The sequence below is a fragment of the Sprattus sprattus genome, assembly GCF_963457725.1.
Source record: "Sprattus sprattus genome assembly, chromosome: 1".
Classification (NCBI taxonomy): Eukaryota; Metazoa; Chordata; class Actinopteri; order Clupeiformes; family Clupeidae; genus Sprattus; species Sprattus sprattus.
Window position 1 is genome coordinate 49531159 of NC_137920.1, and position 27898 is coordinate 49559056.

Consider the following 27898-nt stretch of genomic DNA (forward strand, 5'->3'; position numbering starts at 1 on the left):
CGTTACATGGCCAACAAAGTGATTAAAATAGTTCAGTTTGAAGGATGAGTTTGGGAAGGAGAGCCAGTGGGTGTAGTTCCTAACCCGAGCCCACAGGACCAATAGAGTTAATCACACAAGGTGATGAGATCAGTAAAGAGGATCAGTAAAGGCCATCCCTGGTGTCCTTTAGTGACCACCTGATTTGGGGGTGGCTTAGTGGGAGTCCATTGTGTCTGGCAGAGATCCAGCCGTGGACGTGTGGACATTACCATTTGAAATAAGTTTGGCCTCTTCTGTTTTCCCTCCTATCACCTTCTTCTATTGTCCCCCTTTCTCTTCTCTTCTCTTCTCTTCTCTTATCTTCTCTTCTCTTCTCTTCTCCAGAGATCACTGCTCAAACAGATTCATGTGAAATCAGACAAGACTGGAAGCCTTCATTTCTCAGCAATGAAGAATTCACTCAGTTGATGCTGGAGGTAAAAATTAAAATAACGTAAACAACAATCCCATCGATCTCAACAGCAATAGTTCCTGCGCCAGTTTAAACAGCGTGAAATCAATACCTTTACAGACACTCTGTGATGCATAAAAGCATGTTGTGTATTGACCAATGTTTACCTTGTTGAGAAAACAAAGTATACCTTGTACAATCCAAGCCTGTGTTTGCTTTTGAAGCTGAGTAGGTTTATCCATATCATGACTGTGTTTTTGCTGTGCTGAGTGTCACAGAGTAATGTATACTTGATTAATGCAACATTTATTAAAGACTTCAGATTTAACAATGTGCCACAGACAAATGTGAAGAAAGTAAAATAGTCAGCTAGTTTAACTACAAAGTAATTGCATTGTTAAATATAATTTCAAATGTATAGAGTATGTGTTCATTGAGCCATTGAAGTACACCACATCTTACCACAATGCTGTGTTCACAGCTGTGATCAGTGGGTCTTTTTTAGTCTCCTTAGTGGGCTCACTCTGACTGAGGTGTGAGCTGAACTCAGGCAGACTAACATCCGCATAAATGGTGCTTGGTGTCTGCACTGATGGTTGGAGTTCCATTGGTGCACAGGGGCTAAAACCTCAGCATTGCAGTTGTTTGGCAGTTTAGCCATTCTCTCTCTCTCACAGTCGGTTTCTCTTATGGACGTTTTCAATCATGTACATTAGTTATATATAACCACGTTGTGTGTGTGTGTGTTTCTCTGCCACTCTGATAGGCTTTAGATGGTTTCCTCATTGCACTCACCACAGATGGAAACATCATTTACGTATCTGACAGTGTCTCTTCTTTAATTGGCCATTTACCGGTAAGTTGTGCTGCAAGACATACGTGCTTGAAACCAAAGAGGGGTGTTTTTTTTATTATGGCAAGGAAATAAATCTTTACATAAATGAATTAATCCATTTCTGACCTTGGCATTTACTTGATGAGATCTTTGTGTGTTGATGTGTTGTTTTGTGCCGCTCTCATCCCCATAACATCCCCATCATCCCCATTTGTTCAGTGGTCAAAATGCAGAGTTGGCATCAAACATGGGTAATAAGTCTTCTGACCTTTGTCCTGTATCTCAGCCAAGCTTGAATGGATCCCAGTGTAAACAAAGAAGTATTGAATATCCAGCTAAAAAAAGGAGACACTTAATCACTATCAGTCTGGTCACACGTCTGACTGTGCTTTCAAATTACATTCAATTTGGTCACAGAATACATACCATTCCCTGCAGAGACCCACGTTTTTGCTTTTACAGCAGATCCATACTGAATCCAAATAAGATCTCACATGTCTCTCATAAAATACATTCTAGGTCTTTCTGTTAAACAAGGTGCTTGTTGTAGTCTTCACATCATTTGCCATTCTATTGGTTCACATCCTGACGGAGCTAATTCTATAGTCACATGAATGTGCTTAAGCGCTGTAACAGAACTTCCTGCTTAATTGTGGTTGATCATAAAGCCTGTCTTCTGCACAAGGGTGTCACTCACAACCACACGCTACATGTCATACTTTATTGGAATATAAGCCCTACTTTTCCAACCTAGTAAGGTTTTGAGATTAGGGAGAGTAGTAGAGGTTTTTATTTCAGGTCAGTTAGGTCTGTCATGGCATATTTGTTTTAGTGGCGTCATGCTCTCAGGGTGCCTATCACAGTGATTCTTGATGTCCAGATGTTCTGTCGTGTGTACATTTTGCACATGAATCTTCCAGTCATTTATAGTAACCCTTTATTCAGTCTGCTGTAGTGATAGCTATAGATGGAACGCATGTGGGGTAGTGTGTCCTGTGAGTCATCTGATGCATCATGGTTAATGTAGTTCTTTGATGTGGTTTTTGCCCTGGTGCTGAGCGTGTCAGTGATGCTGTGGCGTGCTCTGTTTTGTCCCAGTCAGATATGGTGGACCAAAACATTCTGAACTTCCTCCCAGAGCGGGAGCATGCGGAGGTCTACAAGCTGCTCTCCTCGCACATGCTCATGACAGACCCCATCGCTGCAGACTTCCTCGATGGTTAGTGGTCCTCCTTGAACACACACACACTCTCTCACACACTCTCTCTCACACACACACACACACACACACACAAGTACCATGAATACTTATGCGGTGGGCATGTGCCCATGCACACTCTCTCACTAACATGCCCTGAACATCACCCTGTGTGTCACTGCCACCACATATTTGTCTTTGGTCCTGCTGTCCTCATGTTGACAGTCCCACCACTCTGGCACTCTAAGAAGTGTCCTAACCTGAGGCTGTGCCTTTTGCCCCTCTTCAGCACAGCGCCGGTCTCTGCTGAACAGACACGGCTAATGGGAAACATTGTTTTGTGTAATCTTGGAACACCTACTGATGTCAAGTACACAGAGGAGTGAGTGGAATATGTACTTGTAAGGAAGAAGACCTAGAGAATGAATGTGTGAGAGCAGTCTAAGACTGGATTCTTCTTCTTTCTTTCTGTCTTTTCCAGCTACTTACAGGTAGCTTCAGCTTGAATATGGTAGCAGCTCCAAGATGAGGATCACATCTTCTTTGTAGGACAATTTCTCTTTGTAGACTTTTTCCCTCTTCCCTCTCTTTTGTGTCTGTTCAGGGCCGGCTGCTGCTCTAAGGTTATTAATAGGACTTTACAATACTCCAGGCCTCCATATCCGCCCATAAGCCCAGCTAAGGCTTTTATTCCATTTCAGCTGGACTATGAGTCAGGAACCACTACTGACCTTTCTTGCCATTTGATGTCTGCTTTTTTCGTTTACCTTTATTTATAAGCAATGTCCTCATGAATTAAACAACAAAGGGCTCTCTTGGGGTTGCATTGCTTCTTAGCGCTGGGTTTCACTTCACAAACACGTAGAGGCTTGGAGAGTACGTAGAGTATAGAAGTAGCAGCATGCTGTACACACACACACTCTCTCCATCCTTCTCTCTTTCTCTCTCTCCATCCTCTCTCTCCATCTCTCTATCTCTCTCTCTCTCTCACACACACACACACACACACACACACACACACACACACACACACACACACACACACACACACACACATACACTCACACACAAGAGCTCCCTGCTCTTTCTTCCCAGCATCCTGTCCCACATCCCTCCACCCCTCATGGCCTCCAGACCCCGGACACGGTGTGGGTAAATTTAGAGCAACTTTCCCAATGCGGCACGGCTTTACAGGATTGCTGGCAGCGTGCAGTGCTATGATTGGGCCTCTGGCTAATTTTAGTGACTGGCTGGTTGTCCGGCATGCAGGCCAGCGCCAGGTAATCTTTGTTATGGTGGCTTTGATAATCCAGACTACTGCACTGGCCGTGTCAGGAGGCTCAGGACTGACCTTAATCTCTCCACCTCCTCTACAATAGTTCTCTTCTGACAGAGAGACATTTGAACATGATCGTTTTTTGCAGGTTTATATTTAGCATTAAGAGTACTTACACTGCCAAATAAGTTGTCATTAAAGTCATTAATGTAGTATTCATGCTCTCGATAGTTGATACAATTAGTTGGTATTGGATTTTTGTGACATTATAGTAATGGTCCTTTGTTGGTTGCCAGAAATGTTTCAGAAGTGTTTATTAGGTGATCTTCTCTGTAGTTTAACGAGAGCAGGAAGTTTATATCTATTGTGGATTGTCATTTCTGCTGATGTCATTTGAACACGATGTTTCATAAATGGCTTTTGCAACAGTGAAATCACAAAGGAAAAGCATGAGCGTGAGGAGAGCAGGAAAGAGAGAGAAACTGACAGAGACAAAAGGATAGAGAGAGGTGCGGTGAGTGAGGTAGCCAAATGACCAGGTATATGGTTTATGCCAGGGTTAGATGTTGTGACTAGAGGACAGGTGCGGAACTTCAGGAGCAAAAAAAAAAAAAAGACAAAACAAAAACATATCGTGTTAGCCACTGGTCATCCATCAGCTGTCAGCAGAGCTACCTGGAAGGTAACTTCAGTGTTCCGCCTTAATCTGACTCCTGATCCTATTTACTCATCTCAATCCCTCAAGCCTAATCCCGGCGTGTAATCTGATTGTGCAGGTCAGAAGTCACCTTAATCTCCATTAAAATATTACTGCCTCTTGACAGCTGGCCCTGATAAATGGAAAGTGATCCCAGTGTGATAGGATCTCTAACACTTACGGAATATGTTATCTGTGATTTAGACTCAAATAATCTTTTCTCTTTCTCTCTCTCTCTTTTTCACATCTCTCTCTGTCTCTCCACTTCTCTCTCTCTTTCTCTCAGGTGAAACACACATCGAGTTCTGCTGTCACTTAGCCAGGGGTAATATTGACCCCAAGGAGCCTCCGACCTATGAGTATGTCAAATTCGTTGGAGATTTCAAGTTTCATAACAATGGTAGGTGTTTCATATGGTTGAATAAATATGTTTCTGGTTTTTCCAAATAGGAAAAGTGAATTTAGGACAGTGTCCAGGTCTTCCTCTGTAGGAAATCTTTTGTGTTTTTTTTCTCAGCTGGAATGTCTGTTGAAATACTTTCCTACCTTACCTGTCAAAACACTTCTGCTCATGTTCTCCTTGTGTGTGCATGTGTGTGTGTGTGTGTGTGTATCTGCCTGGTGTGTAGATGTGTGTCTGCTGCAATATATACAGTGCCCTCCACAAATATTGGCACCCCTAGTGAATATGAGCTAAACAGGCTATAAAAAAATATGTCTTTGCTGTTAATTCTCTTGGTTTTTCACTCAAAATATTCCCAAAAATCTTATCTTTTCATTGAAGTAAAATCATTGAAAAAAAAAAAAAATGTTGACATTAAATAAATATTTTTTCCCCAAAACATGTGTTCCACAATTATTGGCACCCCTAGAAAAATCTTTATTTAAAATCTAGCTGAAGTATATTTCCATTCATATTTTACATTTTTAAGTTAACCTCTTTGATAAGGAACTCTTAATAAGGAAGGTCAACCATGATTTCCAGTTCCACTGGCGTACAAATATGAGGTGACACAGGCCAAATTCCATTAGTCATTCATCACTATGGGAAAGACCCAAATAACACAGTGACGATGTGCAACGAAAAGTTGTTGAGCTGCACAAATCAAGAAATGGACACAAGAAAATCTCTAAACAGTTGAAAATACCCATTTCCACTATCATGGAAAAATTAAGAAGTTTAAAGCGACAGGAGATGTTAAGAATCAGCCTGGAAGAGGACGTGTCTGTACATTGACCCCACGCACCGTGAGGTGGATGGTTCTACTGGCAAAATAATCTCCAAGGATCACAGCTGGAGAATTGTAGAGGTTAGTTGAGTCTTGGGGTCAGAAAGTCTCCAAAACTACCATCAGACGCCACCTACATCACCACAAGTTGTTTTGGAGGGTTGCCAGAAAAAAGCCTCTGCTGTCAATCAACAACAACCTAAAGCGCCTACAGTTTGCCAAATGTAAGTCAGACTTTCAATGGGACCGAGTTATATGGTCAGATGAGACCAAAATAAAGCTTTTTGGCAACAAACATCAAAGGTGGGTTTGGCGTAGACAGAAAGATAGCCATATAGAAAAGCACCCCATACCCAATGTGAAGTATGGTGGCGGATCTTTGATGTTGTGGGGCTGTTTTCTTCCAAAGGCCCTGGACATCTTGTTAGGATACATGGCATCATGGACTCCATCAAATACCAGCAGATATTAAATGAAAACCTAACAGTCCCCTCCAGTAAGCCTTAAAATGGGCAGTGGTTGGACCTTCCAGCAGGACAATGATCCTAGGCACACCTCAAAATCAACACAAAAATGGTTCACCGACCACAGAATAAAGGTTTTGCCATGGCCATCACAGTCCCCTGACCTAAACCCCGTAGAAAATCTGTGGGGTGAGCTGTGGCCAAGTCTACAAACATTGACCTCAGATTCTGAAGGATCTGAAGAGATACTACATGTAGTAATGGTCTCAGATCCTGTGCCATGTGTTCACTTACCTCATCACGCATTATATGAGAAGACTCAGAGATATTATCTTGGCAAATGGAGGCTGCACAAAAAATTACATTAAGGGGTGCCAATAATTGTGGCACACATGTTTTGGGGAAAAATATTTATTTAATGTCAATGATTTTTTTTTCTTTTAATAATTTTACTTCAATGAAAAGGTAAGATTTTTGTGTATATTTCGAGTGAAAGACTGAGAGGATAAACAGCAAAGACATATTTTTTTATAGCCTGTTTAGCTCATATTCACTAGGGGTGCCAATATTTGTGGAGGGCACTGTATATAGTGTGTGTGTCTGTGTGTGTGTGCGGGTTCGTGTGCGGGTGCAGTTGCGTCTGTGGACACTGGTGTGTACACATTAGAGAGATGCATGGCTGCTGGGTGTGTGGAAAAAGTGTGTTTGTGGAAGAGATATTTTTCTTCCCTACTTGCTGGCCCCTGAGATCATTTCCATGTGTTTAATGTCAGGGACTTCCATTTCATTTGAATGTTTGAATGTCATTAGAAGGTCAGTGTTTGCCTGGCATGTCAGGTAATCACTGAAAACCCCCTTCACACCCTGTCCTCTTTCAGTGTCATCAGCTCAGAACTGGCAGAAAACAGTGTTACCCAGGTATACCCATCTACTGTCCAGAGAAGTCTTCATGGAAGAGTTGCAGCCAAAAAGCCCTACCCCGACATGGAAACAAGGCCAAGTAACTCAACTAAGCACAAAAACATAGAAACTGGGGTGCAGAAACATGGCAGCAGATGATCTGGACTGATGAGTCAAAATTAGAAACATTTTGTTGTAGAAGAAGGCAGTTTGTCGCCAAAGGCTGGAGAGCAGTACAATAATGAGTGTCTGCAGGCAACAGTGAAGCATGGTGGAGGTTCCTTGCAAGTTTGGGGCTGCATTTCTGCAGGTGGAGTTGGAGATTTGGTCAGGAACAATGTTGTCCTCAATGCAGAGAAATACAGGCAGATACTTATCCATCATGCAACACCATCAGGGAGTGTATAATTGGCACCAAATGTATTCTGCAGCAGGACAACAACCCCAAACATACAGCCAGTGTCATTAAAAGTTCTATTTCATCCTTACTGACCGCTAGACGGTGCTTTCAAGCACTGGATGATCCATCTCGCGCACGCGCAGGTCGAGTGTTATACCAACAATGTCACATCGTGACCCCCCGATGACCCCCGGATAGTTCATATCTTCCGGTGGGGTCAGGGGAACTGTTCCCTTTCATCTTCTCGCTCGCAGGTAGTTGGTGTGTTGATAAGAAGCTAAGGAAGCTAAAGCTGAATTAAGTGCTTAATCTTGTTCCGTGCTGTTGGCCTTGCGACACTGTCGGAGCTGCGAACATTCTCGCCCTCCAGAGGCCGCACTGATCGTTGGATAAGTACTTTGGTATTTTCTCTTCGCCTGCGCGTGCCAATAGGTATGCGAGGCCGTAATTAATTCTGTTGTGGTTTAGGTAGCGTATTCGCCCCTTCCCACCACTTAGGCAGTTAAATTACGTTGCCTTACCAGCTGTTGCCGCTAAAAAGTGTTTGGTATGCGTGTTCGCCCCCTCTCCCACCATTCATTGTGTTTGCCGATTACTACGTTACTAGCGCAGTTAACAATTCCCTAGGGGAATTACTTGTGTTTGATAATCGTGGTGACGGCTGCGTGTTCGCCCCCTCTCCCACCATCCATTGTGTTGCGATTACTACCTACTGGTGTTGTAGTTCGCTCCTTTTACCAGCGCTCATAGAAACGCAGTTACAATTCCCTAGGGGGATTACTTGCGTATAATGAATGCCTACGATAGCCTTAGTAATTCATATCTCTCTTTAGCCCACTGGGTAAGTCGCCGGTTACTTCGCAAGCGACCAGGTTTCGCATCCCGCCTCCGGCGCTCTAATGCGTAATTGGATTATCATTTAATTAATTTTCAAATCGCTGGTCTGTTTGGTGATTGGTGAAGGCTTGCGTGTCCGCCCCCTCTCCCACCGTTCATACTACACTGTTGTGTTATTGCGATTGTTACGCTACCCCCACTGGCCCAGTCTAGCGGTGGAGTTGGCAGTAGATTGCTATATTGTGGCTAAATAGATTTAATTGTCATAGTGGTTGTCCCACACCCATAGCCGCTGGCAAGGACGCGCTTTCGCTTCTTCTTCCAGTGCTCAGAGGAAACGCAATTGCAACTCCGCTAGTTGAATTACTTGCGCATGGACGCCTATGTGATGACAGTTAACTGTATTATCTCCAGTGTTTGCTTTAGCCCACTTGACAAGCCGTAGGTTACTCACGCCAGCGACCAGGGTTCGCATCCTGCCTCCGGCGCCCTGGCACTTAACTGAATCCTCAATTGAATTGAGTCAGATTCATTAAAATAAGGCAATTGTTATAAGCGACTGCACCTCGCATTTTTTCTCCCTGCAATATTTGTGGGAAAGCCCAGTATTTATACTGTTGTTTCAGTTCATTGTGTGTGGCCATCCACCCTCTCCTGGTGAAGGCAGTGTGCTCGCTCCCCGCTCCCAGCACAGGTGTGGTCTGTATCAACCAGTCGATCAATTCAATTATATAGTGCTTCTCTAAATACTCTAAGACACTTTACAGAGTAGTCTGGCCTAGGCCATACATTCAGACAGTCATACCAGTGGTGGTAAGCTACATCAGTAGCCACAGCTGCCCTAGGGCAGACTGACGGAAGCGTGGCAGCCAGTCAGCGCCAAACGGCCCCTCCGACCCACCACCAACGTTCATTCAGTTCATACCACGTTATGCATGTATTTGTAGTTGTTGGCCTGCAAATATTTGTCAGTGATGGCAGCGGTTCCTGCCTCCCTCTCCCGGTATCTATTCTGCACTGTGTAACCCATTGAGGGTGGCCATCCCCCTCTCCTGGTGAGGGTAGTGCTCTCGCTCCCCGCTCCCAGCCAGGTGTGGTTTGTAATTGTTGGTATGAGAATATTGGTCGGTGAGGGCAGCGGTTCCTGCCTCCCTCTCCCGGGATCTAGTCTACACTGTGTAGCTCGTTGTGTGTGGCTATCCACCCTCTCCTGGTGAAGGTAGTGCTCTCGCTCCCCGCTCCCAGCACAGGTGTGGTGTGCAGTTTGGCCTGCAAATATTTTGTCGGTGAAGGCAGCGGTTCCTGCCTCCCTCTCCCGGCATCTATTCTGCATCTATATCTATTCTATATTTATTCTGATTAACCCATTGAGTTGGCTATTCCCCTCTCCTGGTGAGGGCAGTGCTCTCGCTCCCCGCTCCAAGCACAGGTGTGGTTTGTAGTTTGGCCTGCAGGTATTTTGTCAGGTGACGGCAGCGGTTCCTGCCTCCCTCTCCCGGCATCTGCTCTGCACCGTGTAATTCGTTGTGTGTGGCCGTCCACCCTCTCCTGGTGAAGGTAGTGCTCTCGCTCCCCGCTCCCAACACAGGTGTGGTTTGTAGCTTGGCCTGCAAATATTTTGTCAGTGAATGTAGCGGTTCCTGCCTCCCTCTCCCGGCATCTATTCTGCATCTATATCTATTCTATATTTATTCTGGTTAACCCATTGAGTGTGGCCATTCCCCTCCCCTGGTGATGGTAGTGCTCTCGCTACCCACTCCCAGCACAGGTGTGGTTTGTAGTTTGGCCTGCAGGTATTTTGTCGGTGACGGCAGCGGTTCCTGCCTCCCTCTCCCGGCATCTGCTCTGCACCGTGTAATTCGTTGTGTGTGGCCATCCACCCTCTCCTGGTGAAGGTAGTGCTCTCGCTCTCCGCTCCCAGCACAGGTGTGGTTTGTAACTGCTGGCCTGTGAACATTGTCGGTGGAGGCAGTTCCTGCCCCCCTCTCCCGGCACCTAGTCTATTCTGATTGTCCCCATTATGTTGGGACCATTATCCTCTACTGAGGCTAACTACTATCGTTCTCTCTCAGTGGTGCGTGGGTTGCAGACATGGTGGGCAGCCACTCTTGCGCGGCCTGCATGGCCCTCTGCAGGTGGAGGGTGGCCATGATCGGTGCCCCTCTTGTCTCGGTGTCGAGCACCTGAGGGCAGGGCTTTCAGACGACCCCTGCATGAATTGCAGCTACATGCCGCAGGCAGTGAGGGCGGCTAGATTGGCTGGGGCGGAGCAGCTGTTGGGTCTGTCACCTGAACAGCTGACAAGAGGTTGCTAGTTCGATTCCCTGTCGAAGCGCCCTTGAACAGACACTGGACCCCTGATTGCTCCTGATGTGCAGTGTGCCATCAGTGTAAATGTAGAAATGTGTATACATTGTATGTCGCTTTGGATAAAAGCGTCTGCTAAATGACTGAATTTAAATATAGAGTTATCCATATTTCAGAGTCCAGAGCGACAGCCCTCGGGCCAACCTCATGCCTTGTGCGCAGCCCATCGTCCCGCCAGGCGCTGAGGCCCAGGGGCTGGCCGTCTGCGTTATTCCCAGCTGCAGCTCAGCTACTGGGCTGGTTCTATCAGGGACCCGGGGTGCTTTCCACCTTAACCCACTGATGCCAACTTCAGTTCCGACGCCAGCCCCCAGTCTATGGCCGGGTCAAAATGACCATCATGAAGACCCGGCGAAAGCCCGGGCCCTTACTCAGGAGCTGTCTGCCCTCCTGGACAGGGGTGCCAACGAGCCGGTAGACCCCCTGACACAACCCGGGGGGTTCTACTCAACCTACTTTCTAGTATCAAAGAAAGATTGCGGATATCGTCCCATCCTTGACCTGAGGGGCCTCAACAGGTCCCGAAGGTCTTGAGGTTCCGCATGCTGACATGGCAGAGGTTCTGCGTACAATAACCAGGGGGGAGTGGTTTACGTCAGTAGACCTCAAGGATGCCTACTTTCATGTACCCATAGCGCCACACCACAGACGGTTTCTGCGGTTTGCGTTTCAGGGACATCACTTCAGTTCAGGGTGTTCCCAGTTGGCCTCTCCCTTCCCCACGTGCCTTCATCAGGTGTGTGGCGGCAGCCCTCTCACCCCTACAGTCGCGGGGCATGACAATCTTGCCGTACCTGGACGACTGGCCCCTTGTGCCCCGTCCCGGTCTCAGATGGCCCTGGACACGACGCATCTCCTTCAATTTAATAAAGAGCTGCCTGGTCCAATCGCAGATCACACTCTTCTCAGGGTGACTCTCGATTCAGTCGCCATGAGGGCTCGATTCAGTCGCCATGAGGCAGTTGCGTTACGTGAAATTCTGCGCCTTCTAGGGAAGCTGGCAGCAGCTGCTACTGTGGTTCCTCTAGGCCTGCTGTCGCTACGCCCCCTCCAGTGGTGGCTTCACAGTTTTCATCTGGACGCCGAGCAGCACTGGCACAGGAGACTCAGATTGTCACCTTGTTGATGTTCTGGGGCTGCGGGCTGTGCACAGGGCATTGCAGGCTTCTGCCCTTCTTGGAAGGCCGACACGTGCTCGTGCGGTGAGACAAGGTTTCAACCGTCTCCCATATCCATCACCAGGGAGTTGCGTTTCCGCCAATCCCGTTGATTTTCCCAACTCTACAGGGAGTTCTCCAGCAGGGCCACAGACTGCTGCTGGTAGCCCCTTCTGGCCAGGGAGGACGTGGTTCCCACTTCTGTGCAGGCTCTGCAGCGGGGCTAAATGACTGAATCCAGGTTCTACCAGGTGAATGTTGCCAATCCTCAGCTGTTGGCTATGATTCTGTCACCTAGACATATAGGGAAGTGGGCACCCCCTGCCATCCGGGGTGAGGTGCCACTCCACCAGAGCTGTCTCGACATCCTGGGCAGCCTTGCGGGGCATTCCCCTTGAAGATGTCTGCGAGGCAGCGTCATGGACATCACCTAGTACCTTCTCCAGGTTCTACCGGGTGAATGTTGCCACTCCCCAGCCGTTGGCTGTGGTCCTGTTGCGTGACTCTGTTGCTTCCTCTCAGTAAAGCCTAATTTATAATTCGGTAGACGACACTTTTGAAAAGGTCGCCGACACAAATTACGTCATGGACGCCACTTTAAACCGTCGTTTTGAAGTGTCGGCTACATGGAGAAATTTCTACTGGCGCTGAAGTTGTCACAGTAGCGTAACGTAGATACAACAGGCCCCGGTGCCTGCTATTATGATGAGCCCCTGTCAGTGGCATAAGGTAGATGGGCTCTAGTATTGTATTGGGAAAGTAGACAGGTCAACAAGAAAGCGATCAGAAACATGGATAGTGCTTTGACTCGCGGTAACGTAAACAGACGGTCAAAGTGCTGAAACATTTTTAAAACACTGATGAAAGGAAATATTTGGTGCAGCAGCACACACAGCAACTTTACCCACATCTGAAAAACACATACACAATTAAACAGGCGCTCGGCGGCGACCTGACTCCGAAAGTATAACAACCTGTTCAATAATGGCTCGGCAGTTAGAAGGTTAGGAGTTGTGCATACAACGTTATTGCTACGTCCCTGTTGTATGACCAGGCAAAACTTCTGTGTGGTTGTGGGACTGCCAAGTGTTCCGAAAGCTCAATATTTCGAAAAAATGTCCGAAATATCTTTACCAAATTAAACCCTCTGTTCCGAAATGCCTTTGTTCCAGTCAGTGTTGCCGGATTCATGTTTGTGGTGGGGTGGCAAAAAGTGCGTGTGCAAAGTGAAGAATGCAAGAGGTCAGCTCACAGGAGGAAATTTCATGTTTTACACATAGGCCTAAACAAGGAAGCTGGAAGTGCAGGCTCTGGCATCATTTAGAAATATTTTAAGTGGCACAAAACACACGCAGCCTTTAATTTGCGCAGCGGAGACGCTTACCGGGCCTTTACGCATATAACATTTCCTAGGCACTATTTGTTAACTAAGCCTACTCTGGTTTTGAATATAGGGTAGGCTACCACTCGTGAGAAGGAAATCACCGGCAGATTGTCGCAGGACATTACGCAGATCTTGTTAAGCACTGACAAAGCATGCATGTGCAATGCACATCATAGGCTTGATTTATTCAATGCAATGCCATTTTTGAAAGTGTTGTGCGTGTGTCTGCTGGTAACTAGAGGTAGGCTAATCAGCGAATGTTGCATTTGTTTCGCCAACTTTATTAGGAGACGGGCAAACCCTCGGCAGTTGCAACGCGGTTACATGCTCTCAAGGGTTCCGCACGCTGCAGCAGCTGGGCAGCAGTTCAGATCTTGGTCCACAACTGTGTTTGACTTGTTTTGAAAACATACATTTTACCCAGCAATCTTCATTGCAAATCTGAATATGACAAAATTACCCCAAAAAATAAAACCTTAATAATTTCATTGTATCGTGTTTTAATAGTTTATGTAGTGTATGTTAGATTAGCATATACTTTTATTATAGCTTGCTTCCTCCACAAATAATACCTACCTGTTAAAACGGATATACAGCCGCGGAAAAAATTAAGAGACCACTTCAAAATGATCAGTTTCTCTGGTTTTACTATTTATTGGTATGTGTTAAAGTAAAATGTACATTTTTGTTTTATTCTATAACCTACTGGCAACATTCCTACCACATTTCAAATAAAAATATTGTCATTTAGATCATTTATTTACAGAAAAATGACAATTGGTCAAAATAATGCAAATAATGCAAAGAAAACAAGCTCATATTCATTTTTAAACTACACAATACTAATGCTTTAACTTAGGAAGAGTTCAGAAATCAATATTTGGTGGAATAACCTTGATTTAAAATCACAACTTTCATGTGTCTTGGCATGCTCTCCACCAGTCTTTCACATTGCCGTTGGGTGACTTTATGCTACTCCTGGCGCAAGAATTCAAGCAGCTCGGCTTCTTTTCATGGCTCGTGACCATCCATCTTCCTCTTGATCACATTTCAGAGGTTTTTTTTATGGGATTTAGGTCTCGAAATTGGGCTGGCCATGACAGGGTCCTGATCTGGTGGTACTCCATCCACACCTTTACTGGCCTGGCTGTGTGGCATGGAGCATTGCCCTGCTGGAAAAAACACTTCTCATGCCAAGACACATGAAAGTTGTGATTTTAAATCAAGGTTATTCCACCAAATATTGATTTCTGAACTCTTCCTAAGTTAAAGCATTAGTATTGTGTAGTTTAAAAATGAATATGAGCTTGTTTTCTTTGCATTATTCGAGATCTGAAGACACTGCATCTTTTTTGCTATTTTGACCAATTGTCATTTTTCTGCAAATAAATGATCTAAATGACAATATTTTTATTTGAAATTTGGTAGGAATGTTGCCAGTAGGTTATAGAATAAAACAAAAATGTACATTTTACTTTAACACATACCAATAAATAGTAAAACCAGAGAAACTGATAATTTTGAAGTGGTCTCAATTTTTTCCGCGGCTGTATATCATTAAACACTCTTCATAATTATGTCAGTGTGATTAGCTATATAGACGGCACGCGCCGTTGATTTTCAAAAAGTAGAATGTAGTGGCAGAAAAATGTCGTTAGCGTCTCTCCCATTATGACGAACTCGGCGACTGTTCGCCTGAAGTATAAACACACCTGGCCTGGACAACACTTTTTTTTTTGTGTCGGCGACCTTTGAAAAAGTGTCGTCTACCGAAGTATAAACTAGGCTTCAGTAAGGCAAGTGCTAGAGTTCTTCGTGACTTTGTTGGTATGAGTCATCCAGTGCTTGAAAGCACCGTCTAGCGGTCAGTAAGGATGAAATAAAACGAAAGTTACGTATGTAACTACGGTTCTATGAATCACTGGATGACCGTTAGACAGTCACTCAGAATCCTCGTGCTCTCGCGAGAAGATTGTGTAGGAACAGTTCCCCTGACCCCACCGGAAGATATGAACTATCCGGGGGTCATCGGGGGGTCACGATGTGACATTGTTGGTATAACACTCGACCTGCGCGTGCGCTAGATGGATCATCCAGTGCTTGAAAGCACCGTCTAGCGGTCATCCAGTGATTCATAGAACCGTAGTTACATACGTAACTTTCGAATTATCTTCAGTGTAAAGAAGAACAAAAAATCCTGGAAGTGATGGTATGGCCCCCACAGAGCCCTGATCTCAACATCATCAAGTCTGTCTGGGATTACATGAAGAGACAGAAGGATTTCAGGAAGCCTACATCCACAGAAGATCTGTGGTTAGTTCTCCAAGATGTTTGGAACAACCTACCAGCCAAGTTCTTTCAAAAACTGTGTGCAAGTCTATCTGGAAGTATTTCTGCTATTTTGAGGGCAAAGGGTGGTCGCACCAAATATTGATTTAATTTAGATTTCTCTTCTGTTCCTTCAATGCATTTTGTTTATTGATGAAGAATTGATGAAAATAAACTGTTAACACTTCCATTTTTGAAAGCATTCTTAGTTTACAGCATTTTTTCACACCTGCCTAAAACTTTTGCACAGTACTGTATATATTTATTTTTTAGCTTTGCAAACATAAAAACCTTACCTTGAGCAGCATCATGTCCAACCACTTAAATATATTGCATGCAAAAGGATTCTTAAAAGATGTTGTGTGGTCTGTGCTCAGGAGGTTCGTCTAAACTCTGAATGTCATGTGGTGGCTCCAAAACTCTGTTTGTTTGTGTGCAGTGCCCTTGTCGTCATGTAACGCTTTTAAACTCTGTCTGTTTCTGTGCAGTGCCTTTGTCGTGTAACGGCTCTAAAACTGTCTGTTTGTGTGCAGTGCCTTCGTCGTCGTGTAACGGCTTCGAGCTGACGTTCCCCAGGACCCTGCAGTCTACCCTGGAGGACCAGGTCTGCCTTGTGGCCACAGTGCGCCTCGTCACCCCACAATTCCTCAAGGTAACGCCACTCACTCGCTCCACCACTGGGTCACTCATCTGCAGTCACAGTTTGACCCAAATTACAGGGTCACAGGCCACCATTACTGTGTTGTACTGAGTGGACCTAACAGTTCCAGTCAAACTGACTCTGGAATACTCCCACTGAATTCTACGTGGCTTGGTTTTTTCCTCTTCTAATGTGTTTGTGTTTGTGTTTGTGTTGTTCTGGTGGAAACTGAACAGGACCTGTGTAAAGTCGAAGACCCGTGCGATGAGTTTACCTCCAGACACAGCCTGGAGTGGAAGTTTCTTTTTTTAGACCACAGGTGAGAATCCCCTGCTATGGCCCATGTGTTACACACATACAATCCAGGTAAATATTCCATACCAGTTTACTCTTGCTGACCCCGTAGGCCACAGTGCACACAAAAGTCAAAGGTTAATTTCAAAGGAAGGACTCACGCAGATTAAAGCTATCCTAACCTGTCAGCTAATTGAATAAGTGAATACATCTTTACAACAGACTTCTCTTTGTCAAACACATAAAACAACACCCACCTTTAAACCTCCCTAATGTACTGTATGTTCTGCTCAAAGGTCAGAGCCATGCAGTATGACCTCTGCCCTTTCCTGGTGTCAGCCATATTTGCATCTCTCGTCTCTCTGCCTGCCCTCTGTCACATTGACCTGTCTGTCTCAGCTTACTGCGCGAGCACTGAATCTGTCGTCTAAGGGCAAGGCTTTCTCAGGTTACACACAGCCAATGGGTGTCCCCACGCTCATCATCTCACTAGGGCATGTTTATATAGAAACATCAGATATGAGCCAACCAAGGCAATATTCAATTAGAGTTGCAAGTTGTGGAATGGTGGACTGGCATTGAACAAGTGTGAGATACAGTATATTATATTAATAAATGGAGGGTCATGAGTGTGCAAGATACACAAGTGTGTGTGTGGGGTGGGGTGGGGTGGGGTGTTTGTGCGCCTTAACCTGGTCCTCAGAGTGTGTGTGTGTGGTGGGGGGGTGGGGGGTTTGTGCGCCTTAACCTGGTCTTCAGAGTGGAAACTGGACGTCCTGTCCTCAGAGGGTTCTAAATACGGACACCATTGCAACCCTGCCAAACTCTTGACATAACCCTAGCTCACACTCACACTCAAACACACACACAAACACACGCACACACAAACACACACACACACACACACACTAGCACTACCATGAATGAAAATTGTGTCATCATCTTTAATCTCTTTAAATCCTTCCATTAACACTGGCACTGCAGTGGGCTTATGCACATTCTCCTCATCTTTCTCTTATCTTTCTCTCTCTGGCAGACTCTCTCTTTCTGTCTCCCTTCCGTGTCTCCCTTTCTCCTCTTTCTCTCTGACTCTCTCTGTCTCTCTATTTATCTCTGTCTTCCTTCTGTCTCCCTTTCTCGTCTTTCTCTCTGACTCTCTGTCTCTTCTTCCTGTCTTTCTTGCTTTTTACCTCTTGCTCTCTGACTCTGTCTCTGTCTTTGTCTCGCTCACTCACTCTCAACGACCAATGCATCAACACAACCTTTCACATAAATACTTTCATGCACATGCATTCTTCTTACACATTCTCTCTCTCTCTCTCCCTTTCTCTCTCTCCCCCTCTCTTTCTTTCTCTCTCCATACACACCCACATACACCCACCTTGCGCCTTGGTTCGGCGTACTAAAGGTCTGTCAGCTCTGATGCTCATAGCTTCAGCAGGTCGAGGCATCATCCCCTCTGCAGTGCTGTGCTGCCTGTGCTTGTTTCAGCTGATAAGGGTTACTAGGTCACTCAGTCAAAATGGCTGCACAGCCCAGCTGCTGCAAATCCCAGCAGTTGGTTGAAGGACTGACTGGAGACTGAAAGAACCGTAGTGAATGAAAATGTATACATATACATTTAACAATACAGTCACATATAGAAATAATACATACAGTGGGTGAAATAAGTATTGAACACGTCGCCATTTTTCTCAGTTAACATATTTCCAAAGGTGCTATTGTCATGAAATTGTCACCACATGTTGGTAACAACCCAAGTAAACAATACATACAAAGAAAAAAAACAAATACATTAAGAAATTAAGTAATGTGTATTAATGTGAAATAACACAGGAAAAAAGTATTGAACACATGAAGAAAGGGAGGTGCAAAAAGGCATGGAAAGCCAAACAAACAGCTGGAATCTTTCAGTAATTAGAAGGCAATCTGGCCCCTAGTCAGTGCAAATTAATATCCCAACTGCTGGCCTATAAAAAGGTGTCTCATTACCAAGGTGTCACACAAGAAGCAACTCATGATTGGTAAAAGCAAAGAGCTCTCTCAAGACCTTTGCAACCTTATTGTTGCAAGACATACTCATGGCATTGATTACAGATGTATTTCTAAACTTCTGAATATTCCAGTGAGCACTGTTTCGGGCCATAATCTGAAAGTGGAAAGAACATCATTTCACCATAAACTGGCCACGACCAGGTGCTCCTCGCAAGAGTTCTGACAGAGGAGTGAAAATAATTATCAGAAGAGTTGTCAAAGAGCCAAGGACCACTCGTGGACAGCTTCAGTAAGACCTGGAATTTGCAGGTACAGTTCTTTAAAAGAAAACAATAAGTAATGCACTCAACCCCCATGGCCTGTATGCACGCTCTCCACATAAGACTCCATTGCTGAAGAAAAAGCATGTTGAATCTCGTTAAAAGTTTGCAGCACAAAATTTGGACAAGCCTGTGAAATACTGGGAGAATATGGTCTGGTCAGATGAGAGCAAAATTGAACTCTTTGGATGACATAATGCACACCATGTTTGTAGGAGACATGGCACTGCACATCATCCCAACAGTGAAGTTTGAAGGTGGGAACATCATGGTGTGGGACTGCTTTTCAGCATATGGTACTGGCAAATGTCACACAATTGAAGCAAGGATGGATGGAAAAAAATGTATCAAGACATTCTTAATTAAAATCTGCTGCCATCTACCAGGATGATGAAGATGAAACGAGGGTGGACATTTCAGCAAGACAATGAACAGCCAAGGAAACTCTCAATTGGTTTTAGAGAAAGAAAATAAAGCTGCTAGAATGGCCAAACCAATCACCTGACTTGAATCCAATTGTTCATAGAAGAGGCCCAGGGAACTTTCAAGAATTGAAGCCTTTTTGTGTTGAAGAATGGGTCAAACTCACATCTTAGCAATGCATACAAGTAGTTTCTCCATACAGGAAGCGTCTTGAAGCTTTCAAAGGCTTTTGTACAAAGTATTCAATAAATATCAGTAAGCGTGTTCAATACTTTTTTCCTGTGTCATTTCATATTATTAGACATAACTTAATTTCTGAACTAATTTGTTTTGGTTTTCTTTGTATGTTTGGATTACCTGGGTTGTTACAAACATCTGGTGAAAATTTCATGTCAATACCACCTTTGGAAATATATTTACTGAGAAAAATGGTGACGTGTTCAATACTTATTTTACCCGCTGTATACATACACATTAATAATTTTGTATGATTCTTATACAAGGTCTTAGAAGGTGAAGATCATAGCCCTAGTTTACCTCTGCTCTGCTTCTCCAACACCACTAAGACTAAGGTTTCAAGTCTCAGGGAGTGCTAGAAACACAAAGGTGAAACATGTGATATGAATTTATGGAGTGTATGTGTTTAGTGTCATTATTCGCTTAGGGTTAAAGTTATTCTTAAATAACTAAAGGAACTCAACAATCATGAAGAAACATTCTTGGGCCAGTTTGTCTTACCCTCTATGTGTGTGTGTTGTTTCTCTCCTCAGAGCCTCTCCTATCATAGGCTATCTGCCATTCGAGGTCCTGGGTACCTCTGGCTATGATTACTATCATGTGGATGACCTGGAGCTCATAGCAGAATGTCATAAACAATGTGAGTCCCCCTTTCTCTATTGGTTTCTTTTGATCTGTCTTTCTCTCTTTTCTTCACCCTTTCTGTATCTCCCTCTGATTTTGTCGTTCCCTATCGCTCTATCTTTATCCCTCTATCCCTATCATTCCCTATGCCTGTCTCTGTATCTTCTCATCTTTCTGTTTCCTTCACCAACCCTCTCCGTGCCTTTCCCTCCCTCCCTCTCTCTCCCTCCCATGTGTGTCTCTGCTACTGCTGCTGTTTCAAACCATTTGTATATCTTCCATCTGCTACTCTATCCATCTCTTCTTTCTCCCTGTCTAACTCTCTCCTTCCTCCTCTCTGTCCCTATCTCACTGTCTAACATACTCTCTTTCTGTCTCTCTATCTCTCTCTCTCCCTCCCGCTCCCTTTCGCTCACTCTGTTTTTCCATTTTGCTGAAATAGGTCACTTCACTGTAGTTACAGCACTCTTTCCATTCCAGCGGCATCAGCAAGCACTGGTGTATTGAACTTGTTTGGTGTATTGAACTTGTTGCATTCACAAGGCATTTTAGTACTTGACTATCTTAAGCAGGATAAGGGTAGAGTAAAAAAAAAAAAGCAATAGCGGACTGAGTAACCGCATCCAATTGTTATGCTCATTTACCCCAGCAGAAAATGTTTGTCTTTTGGAAGAATTCAGCAGTTACATTTTACTTGGAAAATGAAAAACATTGCAGCAACAGTAAACAACACTAGTGTTAATTGAAACTCAACAAAAACAAGTGCTGATGTCGTCACTGCTGTATATTTCCAGTGAGTTACTGCTGTTTTTAGACAGAGGCAGTTTTTATTTTTGTGAAACGGCCTAATTTGCATTATACTAATCTGTGAGCAAAAGTAAGACTGGGGTAACACTACAGACTCGTCTCAAATATTCTTGTGAGAGTGAGCTTGCTTTGTCTAGAAATGTGACTACATGTTCCTGCATGAGTATTTGTGTCACCTGAACATGTCTTGTTTCTAGTTTGTGTGAATCTCTGTTACTTAATGTGTGTCACCAGGAAGTTGAATCATGTCCAAAACCAGATGTATCAAAATGCAATCAGCAAGATGAGGCTTTGATTTTTGATACTTTGTGACTTGAATTTGTGTGTGTGTGTCTTTATATTGCTCTCTACAGTGATGCAGTTTGGGAAGGGGAAATCGTGTTACTACCGATTCTTGACAAAAGGCCAGCAGTGGATCTGGCTCCAAACGCACTACTACATCACCTACCACCAGTGGAACTCCAAACCAGAGTTTATCGTCTGCACACACACTGTAGTCAGGTATGTACACACACACACACACACACACACACACACACACACACACACACACACACACACACACACACACACACACACACACACACACACACACACACACAGTAATACACACACACACACACACACACACACAGTAATACACAGTACTTTCACAAGAGCTAGTTGTCTATTCTCTAGTTCCCCCTAGTGGAACAGAATGAGCATTGCTGCTACAAACACAATTATAACTTCCTCAACAAGTATCCGTCATAATCCTTTAGAGACTCAACATGTCTGTAATACTAGAGAACTGAAATATCAATGACACAGACAACACAGTGTTGTGCTCAGGCGGTGATCGATTGTGATACATTTGCCATGATGCATTGTTATGTACGAGTCCTTTACAGTCACACTTCTGGAATGTCCAGGAAACATGTTTGGATTTGTAGCACATACTGTGACCTTCCTGTTTCACTTGTGGTGATCTTCATAGATATTATAAAGTGAAGCCACTTATCATCTTTTCCTCTCGTCCATCTCTGTCTTGTATCTGAGTAGCTATGCTGAAGTAGTGAATGACAGCTTCTCTCTTCCTCTCGTCCATCTCTCTCTTTTCTATAGCTATGCTGAAGTGCGGGCAGAAAGGAGGAGAGAGTTTGGACTCGAAGAGAGTTCCACTGAATTGGCTGCCTCTTCTATGAAGGTAACACACACACACACACACACACACATACACAATGCACACAAGAAAACAACCATACTTATCTTAACAACCACACAGTGACAATCACAGGCATACAAACCCACATGCAGTCAATACATACTTACATCTAGTATGGCTCCTATGAAATGTTCTGTTTTAATGTTGTGTTGATGTTGGTATATGACTGTGTTGTTGTTGTTGTTGTTGTTGACAGGGGCAGGAGGTCTTCATGTGTCCCCCTATAGATCCTCAGGCAGACCAGTCAGCAGTCAGTGAGGCCCGCTCTGTGTCCTCACACAGCTCTCGCAAGTCATCACACACGGCACTTTCTGACTCAGCCTGTGAGTGACACACACACACACTCACACATGCATGTATAGAACTAAATATACACGCGTATATGCACACACGTACACATACAAGCATACATTTTCCATACAGAACTGGGCACACACACAAATAAAGACAGATTTTTTTTTGTTGCAGCATACACAGATGTGTGCACTTCATCACGGCAGTCAGCCTCCATTGGGCCAGAGAAGAGCTCCAGCAGAATGCCACAGAGTGGCTCAAAGGTGAACACACACACACACACATACACACACGCACACACACGCACACAAACACCCACATACACACACACACACACACATCATTATTTGCTGATCATAGTTTCTATAAGAGTTCCAAGTGATTGTGAATGTGTTTATACCACCTAATCCTATCCCCATGTTGTGTGTTTTGTCACATCCCGCTGTGTGTGTGTGTGTGTGTGTGTGTGTGTGTGTGTGTGTGTGTGTGTGTGTGTGTGTGTGTGTGTGTGTGTGTGTGTGTGTGTGTGTGTGTGTTTTGTCGTCTCAGACGCTGATCAAGAGGCGGGGCTCCTCAGAACCTGTCCCCCTTTCACCCTCCTGCAGCCAGCACTCCGTCATGGTTGGTCCCTCCTTCTCATTCCCTCCCTCTCCTCCTCCTCTCTGTGGTGTACTCCCTTCTTTCCTCCTCTCTTCACTTATCCTCCCTTCTATCCTCCTCTCTTCACTTATCCTCCCTTCTCTCCTCCTCTCTTTACTAATCCTCCCTTCTCTCCTCCTCTCTTTACTTATCCTCCCTGCTCTTCTGCCCTCACCTCCTCACCTCATCTCCATGATCCTCCTCTGATCATCATCCCTGATAGCAGTTTATGTGTGAATGGATCTGCCTCTGATCTGCTCTGTTTTGTGTGGCTTTGCATCAACAACATATAGTTTTGTGTGATTTATGCGCGGTAGCTTGTTTCTGATGTGGGTTCTGAACTCTGACCTTTCACCTTTGATCCCTGTGCTTTGTACGATGTAGCAGCAGCAGCAGTCGCAGCAGCCCCAGCAGCAGCAGCCGCTACAGCAGCAACAGTCCCTGTACCCATTCCAGCCGCCGCAGCTGGGGGTAATGCACCAGCTGAAGGAGCAGCTGGAGGAGAGGACGCGCATCCTTCAGGCTGACATCAAGACCCAGCAGCAGGAGCTGCACGACATTAAAGAGAAGCTCCAGCTGGCCAACCTACAGGTACACAAACACACATACAGACAGGTACACAAACACACATACAGACAGGTAAACAGACACACATACAGACAGGTAAACAGACACACAGGTACACAGGTACACAGACACACATACAGACAGGTAAACAGTTACACAGACGCACAGGTACAAAGACACACAGACACACAGACACACAGGTACAACAGACACACAGGTACACAAACAAACTGACAAACAGACACACAGACACACACAGGTACGAAGACACACAGACACACAGAGTGTGTGAGTGTGTTGGTATCTACCACACCCTATGAACCTTTTTAAGTGTGTCTGTATCTAGGGGGGCCCAGCAAAGAAAAAAGGTATTTGTTTTGACTATAATTCCAACCATAAGTAACAGAATGTATGACTGATTTGGTAATGGGTTTCATTACATTTTTGTAATCAAACATCTAAACCCAAAAATCTCATCAGATGGGTGAGCCTGGAAAATAATCTTAATAGGGATCCCTCCCTGGTCTAATTTGTGGCAGTTTAGGGGTCCTTGATATACCAGAGTGAGAACCGCTTTGCTAAATAATATTTGAACATGCCAATTACAGTGCTGTTTTTTTTAAGTGAATTCTCCTTGAACTAACAATAAAACTGACATAAACAAATAGTGAAAGCTTGTTTACACAAAGAAACAAATGGCACTTACACAATAGACTGTTAGAGTTTACCTTCGATATTAACAGATGAAGCGCTAACGTTATCTGCGCTGCAGTTGCTTGGTTGAGATTCATTAACCTTATCGTCACTCCGTGACGCTCAAAAACTTGACTTTCCTGCAAAGTTATTGCATGCAGTATGGACAAATGTTTCGGCGTAATGGTAGCTTTTTCCCCCTTTGGCGAAAGAGGCGTTTTGCAAGCATTTGAAAGCAAGTGGCCCTGTGGTAATCTTTGACGCCATGTTGGCTGCAGTCTAAAACAAAACAAAGCTGCGTGCACATGACATACCTAAACGGCATTTACATCGATACCGGAATCAACAAAAAATGAATAATTTGTTTAAAAAAAGTATCTATAGCTGAATCCGAAAAAAGAACTAAGAATTCTTCTTTTTTTTTTCTTCTTCTTTTTTTTTTTAATATCTATAGCGGAATCGAAAAGGACTTTGGCTAACGATTCCAAGGAATCGGTCCACTGGGAACCGGTTCTTAACAAGAACCGGTTCTCGATTCCCATCCCTATCTGTATCTACCACAGACCTGTGAACCTCTTTGAGTGTGTCTGTAACTACAACAGACCTGTGAACCTATTTTGAGTGTGTCTGTATCGACCACAGACCTGTGAACCTTTTTGTTTGCGTTCTGGGTTAGATGTTGTTACAGCAACCACTCCAAAATGACTTCCCCTCCCCACCGCCACAGCAGCAGGGTCCGGGTCGGCCGTCTCCGCACGGTCAGTCGGGTGTGATCAGGCAGGCCAGCGGACACCCCAAACCCCCCGTCTGTGGACCCCACAGCTCCGCCCCCCAACACGTGCTACTCAGAGATGCAGCGAGCAGCTCTTCCCCACAGGTATGACAGAAATACATTACACTCATATACTCTCTGTCTCACCCACACACACACACATGCACACACACTTACAAAAACATAAACACACACACACACACGCACTTATTTATGTAAACACACAGCAGTTAACATCAAACATACAGATACACACATTCCCTCATGAATACGCTCACAGCGTCTAATCAAATGGAAAATGTTTTCTAAGTACTTCTTCAAATGCTATGTGTAAAAAAAAATGTTTGTGTGTGTAGCAGCAGCAGCAGAGGCTTGGGCGTGGTGGTCCTATGCAGACAGTGAGCCTGCCGGTGCAGACCCACGCCAGCTTGACCATGCCCTTCTACAGCAACCCCATGCTCTTCTCCCACACCAGCTCCAGAGCCCTGCAGGAGCCCAGCCAAAGACACACGGACACCACTGACTACGGCCAGGAGGGACAGCTACGGTGAGACAGGCACACGCACGTGTACACACATACACACGCACACTCAAACGCACACGCACAAGCACACACACACACACACACACACACACACACACACACACATATACAGTATGCACGCCTCACACAGTATAGGTTCACACCAAACAGGTAGAAAGATACACGTTCAGACATACCCACTCACTATTGAATTCAATTCAATTCAATTTTATTCATATAGCGGCAATACAATAGTTTCAAGGTGCTTTACAGAGCCCAGCGTCTGCTGGGGCAAGCACAGAGGCACCGGGGCAAGGAGAAACTCTGTGTTAGCAGGAAGAAACCTTGAGCAGAACCTTGGGGGGAGGTGGCTGCCTCGAGCTGGCTGAGTAGAGAGATAGAATAGGGTGGGTCATGCATGTATTAGGATGAGCATGCAAGCTTGTTGCAGGTATACACGATACAGAGAATGGGACGGGGCAATGGAGTATTGTAGAACAACTTGTGGACATACACAGCTTGGTGGGACTCACTTGCACTACTGAGCAGGGCAGTGTCAGCGCTCCAATAGCAGCCTGTGTCTGCTTTGCCTGGGGTGAAATCTGAGTTGTGATATTGATATTACAGCCGGCTGTTAAGGGCACAGGGCCACTAGCGCTTTAGCTCACTGGGCCTCTTAGAAAGCACATACCAGGGTTCCAGTAACAACAAATATAAATCAATTACAACCATTTGTAAATGCAAGTCTATGGGGAAATTCTCTGATTGGACTGCTTGCACAGCTGGTAAAAGTGGCACAGAATCCATGTATGTTTTGAACGAGGGCCCCTCTGTGGATGTGCAGAATTCCTGTGTATGTTTTCAACGAGGTCCGCTCTGTTGTTTGACCTCTGAACTCTGGCCTGAATGCTCCTCTGTCTCTGGGCAGGATGCTGCTCAACCAGCCCATGCAGGCGCTCGTGCAGGACGGCACTGGAAACGGCCAGGCCTCACAGCCCATCCAGCAAACCAAGTACGTGACACCCTGTGTGTGTGTACCTATCTCTGTGTCTATTTCAATGTCTGTTTTTAAGATAATTCTTTTAAGTTAAGTTGTTTATTTAAGTGAATCTATGTTTGTCAATTTGTATTACCTAGTTAGACTTTAGTATCGGTTTTTGCTGACACATTTTCTATTAGTTTGACTGTCTGCATATGTACTGACTTATGTACTACTCTATGTGTGCCTGCGTGTGTATTGTCAGATACACCCTGGATCAGCAGATAATGCAGCCCTCGTTCCCGATGCAGCAGATGAACTGTAACGCCGTGCTGGTGCCCTCGGCCATGCCCGTCTTCACCTCGCCCATCATGATCCCCCACAACACCTTCATCACCCACCAGGCCCAGCCTGCCTACCATCCTCATCCTCAGCAGCAGCAACAGCAGCAGCAACAGCAGCAGCAACCGCAACAACAGCACTTCTTTCAGGTGAGGAGGGAGAGGATTATTTGTGTGTGTGTGTGTGTATGTCAGGTCTTTATTGTCTTTTTGTGGAGGTGGAGTAGCAGGGTCTTCCCTGACAATATTGAAACCATAGCAAAGGACTTCACATTTTAAGAATTATGACGTTATTATCTGTCAAATACTACATTGGTGAAAGGTCACCAAATTAAACACACTATAATTAGCTGAGGTAGCAAACTAGAGTGGAATACATGCACTATGCTATGAAAGATTATGCTGTAAATGAAAACTTGTGCTGTCCTCCGGCAAAATCCTCGGATGCCCACGCTTGGTTCAAGTTAGCTTGTTCAGAATAACAGACTTGTGGAAGACGGCTTAGCGAAAGAATGTGTTTATTCAAATCACATGCCACGGTCATCTCCATACAACACAAGCATGCACAAGGCACGTCTGCATGTTGAGGAGTCGGTCTCCTTGCTTCTTCTTCTTCTCATTACAAAAAGGTTGTGATTCTTATAGTATGGAATTAACATGTAAACAATACCGAAATGAAAGTAGGAAGTATGACCTAATTTGGTCTGACTCAATTAGGTCTCAATTAATTAAGTGTCTGTCTGGGGTCCTGGCAACCATTGATCTCCAGCTGTTCCTTCCTTCCTGACCCTGGACAATAGCTATTTGATGTCTCAGGGGCCAAATGGTTGGGGAACAGGCCTGCACCCGTCTGTGAGGCCTTAGATGCATATTGACAGAATGGACCTTGCTGTGATTGCATATGACTGAAATCTATGTAATCTAACAACCATAACTCTAGGTACATCAATGTTTTAGTAACGTTACCACCAGTAAACAGATACCCCCGTTAAATACATGAAGCTGATCCCAACTTATCAAAAGTGATATGTGCTGCTAAAT

At 44.7% G+C, this 27898-nt stretch overlaps 1 protein-coding gene across 6 annotated transcripts in view; it reads left to right on the forward strand.

The window, feature by feature from the left end:
• npas2 (neuronal PAS domain protein 2) overlaps positions 1–27898 on the forward strand; it is a 98452-nt gene that overhangs the window by 69270 nt on the left and 1284 nt on the right. For 2 of the 6 annotated variants that reach the window (XM_080848123.1, XM_080848124.1), the window contains 17 exons: positions 367–458; positions 1200–1289; positions 2367–2487; positions 4726–4839; positions 16039–16157; positions 16382–16464; positions 19948–20054; positions 21199–21346; positions 21950–22031; positions 22246–22372; positions 22518–22606; positions 22893–22964; positions 23367–23573; positions 24919–25119; positions 25371–25561; positions 26466–26549; positions 26782–27007. In XM_080848123.1, coding sequence (XP_080704249.1) covers positions 367–458; positions 1200–1289; positions 2367–2487; positions 4726–4839; positions 16039–16157; positions 16382–16464; positions 19948–20054; positions 21199–21346; positions 21950–22031; positions 22246–22372; positions 22518–22606; positions 22893–22964; positions 23367–23573; positions 24919–25119; positions 25371–25561; positions 26466–26549; positions 26782–27007 — 2153 coding nt within the window. The remainder of the gene's footprint in view (positions 1–366; positions 459–1199; positions 1290–2366; positions 2488–4725; positions 4840–16038; positions 16158–16381; positions 16465–19947; positions 20055–21198; positions 21347–21949; positions 22032–22245; positions 22373–22517; positions 22607–22892; positions 22965–23366; positions 23574–24918; positions 25120–25370; positions 25562–26465; positions 26550–26781; positions 27008–27898) is intronic. The other 4 variants (XM_080848126.1, XM_080848127.1, XM_080848128.1 and 1 more) reach the window with 4 other exon arrangements.